This window comes from Macrotis lagotis, chromosome 2 (genome assembly GCF_037893015.1).
Source record: "Macrotis lagotis isolate mMagLag1 chromosome 2, bilby.v1.9.chrom.fasta, whole genome shotgun sequence".
Taxonomy (NCBI): Eukaryota; Metazoa; Chordata; class Mammalia; order Peramelemorphia; family Peramelidae; genus Macrotis; species Macrotis lagotis.
The window spans coordinates 156533668-156540205 of NC_133659.1; the positions used below are offsets into that span (position 1 = coordinate 156533668).

Consider the following 6538-nt stretch of genomic DNA (forward strand, 5'->3'; position numbering starts at 1 on the left):
AAAAGACTTCATCACGGCACAGAGCTAACTCTGGGGTTTTTAAGGCTATTTCAATAACACCACCTTGCTAAGTCCTATTGACAAGTATGAATGTGGCAATGATGACCCATCTGTTGTCTGAGGATCAGCTTAGCTGAGTATAAAGGGGCTCATCATCAGAAGGTGGATATCAGGTATAAAAATTTGAGGGGGTCAAAGCAGTGAATGAAAACCATTGACCAAAGCAGGGAAAGTTGGGATCTGCACTTGTTAAAAGGAAACTTGATAGTAAATATAAATCTATTGAATAATCAAAAATATTTTCCAAAAGAATCATTTTTAAATGACTCTGGATGAAAGAGAGAAGTGGAATGATGAAGATGTAAAAACAGAAGATGTGCATAAAATTAAGAATTTTTAAAGGAAAAAAGTCATACATGGAACATATCTGACTCCTTAGACTTCTCACAGTTGTTTATTTGGACTTAACATCCAACTTAAGCATTTTTCACTTAACTACAATACAAATCAGATTATGGTATTTGTATGTAGATAGATAGATAGATAGATAGATAGATAGATAGATAGATATAGATAGATAAACAGATAATCCCTCTTACCAACTTGTAAGCTCCTTAATGATGAGATCTATGTCTGGTCCATTTTTGTAGTACAGATAGTACAATGAATTCTATACTGTCGGCACTTATATGCAGGTTGGGACTCCATATCCCAAAACAAACTTATTCCTCCCTCTCCAACTCTTTTAGTGATGAATCTCTCCAAGTCTGGGCTTCTTTTTCCAAAGGAAAAACAGATGTATACCATCTCTCACCAGGTCCATACCTTCTAGAGCTTTCTAAGACCTACAACTGGTTCTGTCCCACTAGCACTGACTCTGAGAACCTGAGAATTTCTTCCATGTGGTAAGATTTCTCCTCCTAACTTTCCTGTTTCTATTTGTGGCATTAGTATATTCCTAATCACCAATCTTAGGAAATTATTTTTGACTTCTTCCCTCATGAACTTTCCCACATCCAGCTAGTCATGTTGAAACAACAACCTCCACACATCCCCAAAACAAATTCTTTCCTATCTCTAAGGCCTCCACCTTAGTTTGCACCCTGATATTACCTCTGGAGTACTGCAACAGCCTCCCAACTGATTTCCCCATCCCCAGCCTTTCCTTTCTCTAGTCACTTGGAACAATGCCTAACACATAGTAGATACTTAATAAATATTTATTGACTTATTGACTGCCCACACTTTATAGTACTTTCAGACCAACCTTTCTTTTAATACAGTTTTGGTCATGCCAATCTCTACTTAAGAAACAACAATGGCTCCTCTATTACCCATCAAATAAAGCCCAAATTCAAAGCCCTTAACCATCTGTCTCCAACTCACTTTTTTCATACTTCTCTAGACACCAGACTAAACTGCTCACATTGCTCAATGCATTTAAACTATCCTTTCCACTTGGGGTGGCCTTTACTGCCATGATTTTCTATCGACTGGAATTATGTTCATAGTTTACAGCTGGTTGACAATACATGCAACCTTTCCTTAACACCCCAACCAGAAGTGAACTTGATCTCCCTGAAGTTCTATTAAGATTATTGCACCCTCTTTCATGGTACTTATTACATAGTGCCTTTATTTTTGTAGACCCATGATTTCATCACTGTAGCCACTCCCTCCCTTGCAGATCCCAACCCAAAAGAATGCCTTTTATCCTAGGAGTTTTATTCATGAAATTTTATCATAAATTTTATCATATTATAGTTCTTTACATTCACTTATCTCCTTTATTCTACTGTAAATTCCTTAAGGACAGGGATACCTCCCTCCATCCAGGTTAATAAATTATATAAAATTATATAATTATATAAAATTATATATATATATAATTTTATATATTATTTTATATTATATATATAATTATATAATATATACAATTATATATATAATTATATAAAATTATATAAAAAATATATTCTTAAAAAGTCAGTTGAATGAAACAGAATACTCTTTAAGGTTCCAGAGTCACTTCTTGAAAGCTACTTGTCAAGGCCTATAGTCATATTTTATCTTTATCACATCTGGGTATCAGACAAACCAAAAATAGTTGTTTGTTTTTCTGTGCTGCAAATAACCAGGTTTAGAGAATGCTTAGGTAGAAGGCATAATTATAAAGATAATGCTATAGTCCATTCTTCTTGCTCAACAACATCAGAGGCCTGAAAATATCTATCCTTGGGAACAGGAGGTCACATCAATGGGCAAGACTCCATAGATATGCTTACAAACTACACACAATTTTTAAAAAAGAGTTTGTTGGATGTCCCAGTTTCTTGTTCAAACATATATCAAACATATCATCCAGCTGTTTTGATCTTCTTCATCCTTCATTTCTGTTGCCTGCCCCAGTTCAGAATGTCAACCTGATATTTTTAGTCATTTAATTATGATCCAGAACAGCTAGGTGGTGAAATCGATAGCACACCAACCAGAGTCTTTGCACCAACCAGAGTCTTGCAGATGCTTTCTAAGTTGAAATCTGGTGTCAGAGACTGGGCAAGTCATTCGACCCTGTTTGCCTCAGTTTCTTCATCTGTAAAATGAACTGGAGGAGGAAATAGCAAACCACTCCAGTATCTTTGCCAAGAAAACTCCAAACGGGATCACAAAGGGCACAATTTAATAATAATAAAGTTATGGCAAAGCTTATTACCTTGTTTACTGTTGGTACTTTAAAATTCATATAAAGATTTGCATGGAATTAAGTAGTTTGGTAAAATATGTGAAAACAATAAGAAGTCATTAAGGTTGGAAAATCCTCCACATGACAGAGCACAAGGTTGGAGACAAAATCATAGAGAACTACAAAATGCTTTCACGTTGCTTTTCCAATTTACAGGTGGACCTTGCAAGAAGATATAGTGGAAAGAACACTATCTCTGGAGTCAGAGCACCTGGTGATAAATTCTGGATAGAAGTTCTTTACTGGTATAACTCTAGGCAAGTGACTTCAAGTTTCCTAAACAAAAGTTTCCTCACCAGTAAAAATAATTCAACCATATGGCCTTCAAAGTACCTTCCAGCTCTAAAATTAATAATCCTATGACGAGAAAGTGAATTTTTGTGGGTATTGATAAACAATAACTAGTTTTTATATAGCATGTTTTGCAAATACTATCTCACTTTAACCTCACAACAACCCTGGGAAGTAGGATCATGCAGCTAACAGGAGCCTAAGGTCTGGATTTTTAACTCAGATCCTGGCTAAGTCCAGGCTCAGCTCTTTATCCACTCTGCTACCTAACTGCTGAGCATCTAACATATACTGAGAGCTTAGAATTCAAAGGGCATCCATAGGGAAGTCTGTTGCAAAGTGACTTTTCTCCCTCAATTTATTTTTTTTTAGGTTTTTGGAAGGCAAATGGGGTTAAGTGGCTTGCCCAAGGCCACACAGCTAGGTAATTATTAAGTGTCTGAGACCAAATTTGAACCCAGGTACTCCTGACTCCAAGACCAGTGCTTTATCCACTACACCACCTAGCCGCCCCCCTCAATTTATTTTTAAAGAAAAATATTACTTTCTTGTGTTTGCTTAAAGTAGGTTACACTTGTTCTGGAAAACAAAACTTAAAATAGGAGACAGAGCAAGAGGCATGAGATAAAGTGAACATTTTCAGAAGCTTGGGTAGGCCACCTACAGCTGACTCTGCAGTCAAACCACCAGAATTTCCCCTGCTTTCCCTCTGACATGGTTCAACTATATAAGAGAAAATGAAGAAAAGATTCCTTGTTGCTTCCCCTTGCTGAAGCATGTCCATGTTATCCACAGCATAAATGGCACGTCTCAAGCTACAAATGACATGTGTTTCCAAAAGAACTTGAGGAAACTTAAATGCTTATATCCCCATCCACACCCTTTTCCCCCTTACTTTAAAACTGAACAAGAAACCCATATGGAGGGAACCTGGGAGGATGAACTTTTTTTTAAGGGAGGTTAAGGGTATTAGTTCTCTGAGAGTTGAATGAGATTAAAGCGGCTACCAAACTGCAAGGTTAATTTTCTGCTTTCACAGCCATCTGTGGGGCAGGAGCATCAGGGCTGTAATCGGATTCTCAGAGGGGGCCCCCAGAGGAAAGGGGGAGGTATGCTCCAATCTGTTGTCTCCACTCAGGCGAAGGACAAAAAGCTTTTCTCCACAGAGTAGGTTAAACACAACCACCCAGTTTCACAACCCACAACCACCCACCCAGAAGACCTTAGAAGTCTCTTCCCCAATTAGGAAAATGAATACATTTCATTCTGGGATAAGGGATAAAAAAGAGAAATCTCCCCAAAGACTGGATCCCCTCCCCCTACAACACAGTCCTCTCCCCTGATGGGCTGTCTGCCAGGGGTGAAATCATTTCCCAGGTGGGTTTCCAAAGTCACCCACAAATGTCCCCAGAGCCCCTGGCCACAGCTCCAAAAACAGCTGGAGTCAATCCTGGGGAGTGAAGGAGGTAATTAAAGGGGGGGAGGGGAGCTTTTCCCCCCTCTCCAGCGGGTGCCTGGGGCTGCGGGAGGGTCGGGGAGGTCAGAGGTAGAGAGGAAGGAGGAGTCGGTAGAGGTGAAGACAACAGAAGCAAGGAAAGAAGGCGCCAGGGGAGCCGGAGTGGGTCCCAGGACAGCTCCCTCCTTGCTCCACAGGGGCTGTTGCCACCGAACGGAGGGTAAGTGAGCAGGGCAAACTTTTCCGAGGCTGGAAGAGATGAGCCGAGAGGAGAGAGAAGAAAGGGAGAGCCTGAAGCCTTGCTTCCCCCCGGAGCCCCCCCTTACCATCTCCTTGCGGAGCAGAGCCAGGGCGGCGTCCAGGTTGGGGGGCTTGGGAAGCAGCGCCGCCGTCCGCCCCCCGCCGCCGCCGCCGCAGCCCCCTGCCCCTCCGCGGCTCAGCTCGTCCTGGATGCGGGACTTCTGGGTGTACAGTCGCTCCAGGTGCCGCCAGCCCCCGGACGCGCCCCCTCCGGACGAGGAGTTCAGCAGCCCGCTCAGGCTCTTGGGCAGGGGAGGCAGCCCGTCCACTCGCAGTCCCCGCACCGCGCTGTTGCTGCTGCTCCCGCCCGCGCTCTCGGCCGGCCCCGAGCCGCTCACCCCGGCCATAGCCCAGCACGCGCGCCAGCACACGCCCAGCGGCCGGCTCCGACTCGGGCTCCAGCCCCGATCCGACCGCGGCCCCAGACTGAATCCAGAGGGACAGGCTCACCCGGGCCCGCCCCCTTCCCCGGCCCCCGGCCTGCTCCGCCCACTTCCCTTTCCCCGCTTCGGGCCTCTGGCTCTCCCTCTCTCCTCAGGCTTCCCCTTCCTCTCCCTCCTCTCCAAGCTGGGTCCTCGCCGTCCTCCCTCCTCTCCCATAACTACCTCACTTCAACTCTAGTTCTCTTTGCGCCGAGGCTTCGGAGAGCAGGGCTCTAGTAGGAGGCGGGATCCCCTCCCCTGCCCTCCCCTCCCCTCCCCTCCGCCCAACAAGTAGTTATTAAGCACCTACCTACTATAAGTAAGGTGATGAGGATCCAAAGACCGAAATACAATAAGCTCTCCCTCCAAGTGCCTTCATTCTCCTGGGGACAGAGAATATAGACCTATATGCTATACATGGAAATTTTTCCATCCCAATAGAATAAGCATATTTCACTGCATGGATATAGAGTATTCATAGAGAGATAAACAATGAAATACAAATAATAACAGTCCTTTCCGGGGAGGGGGGGACGCTAGTAACTGAAGGAGTCCCAGATTGAAAAAAGAGAGAGAGTGAAGGAGTGGAAAATATAGCACGACTTTTAAGGAATCAGCTAATAGCCTATAAATTTCTCCTGATGGAAGTTCCAGTCATGGGTAATTAAGGCTCCTACTCGTGGTAGGTGGAATGATTAGTTGATAGTCTTAATTTCAGGTCTGCACAATCACAATTCAGGAAAAAAGTTTCTATTCTCAACCCCAGAGAGGAAAAGAAGACAGTAGAACCTTTTAAAAATCTACATCTGCACATGTGATCACAACCTCTTCTTTCTCTAGAAACCCCCAAGTCAAAGACAGCTGTCACTGCTTCAGTTCAATTTAACTAACATGTTATATGTAAGGAAATGTGCAAAGGCTGCTGATACTAAAACAATATGATCCCCAGAGAAGGGGAATCACTACATGTGAAGCCCTCAGTAAGTACAGTAAATATATATATATATATATATATATATATATATATATATATATTCAAAATAATTCAGTTATTTCAGAAGGAAGAAAGTCAGGGATGTTTTGTTTACTTGTAGAAGGGACCAGGCAAATTAAAAGTGAAGAAGAGAGAGGGTCTTTAAAGACTTTAGAGACAGGACTCTCACTCTCTTCCCATCAGTTGAAAGTGCCAAACCTAAGGCTTTCCTTCCACGTACCCATATATTCATAGGTAGGACAGAAAATCCTAAAGTTCATGCTCATCTTAAATCCAAATTATATTCAAGCAAAAGATACAGACACAAAAAACTAAAGTTCAGTCATACACAG

General features: G+C 42.6%; 1 protein-coding gene across 1 annotated transcript; it reads right to left on the reverse strand.

Moving 5' to 3' along the window:
- Positions 1-4504: 4504 nt before the first annotated feature.
- LOC141511983 (uncharacterized) lies at positions 4505-5157 on the reverse strand. The gene has a single exon (XM_074220921.1). It carries the CDS (start codon positions 5135-5137, stop codon positions 4505-4507), a length of 633 nt encoding a protein of 210 aa, XP_074077022.1. The 5' UTR covers positions 5138-5157.
- Between the last annotated feature and the right edge of the window lie 1381 nt (positions 5158-6538).

What these genes read in the sequence shown, in the direction of transcription:
- LOC141511983 (XM_074220921.1), bottom strand. Translation starts at nt 5,137, where the DNA reads ATGGCCGGGGTGAGCGGCTCGGGGCCGGCCGAGAGCGCGGGCGGGAGC.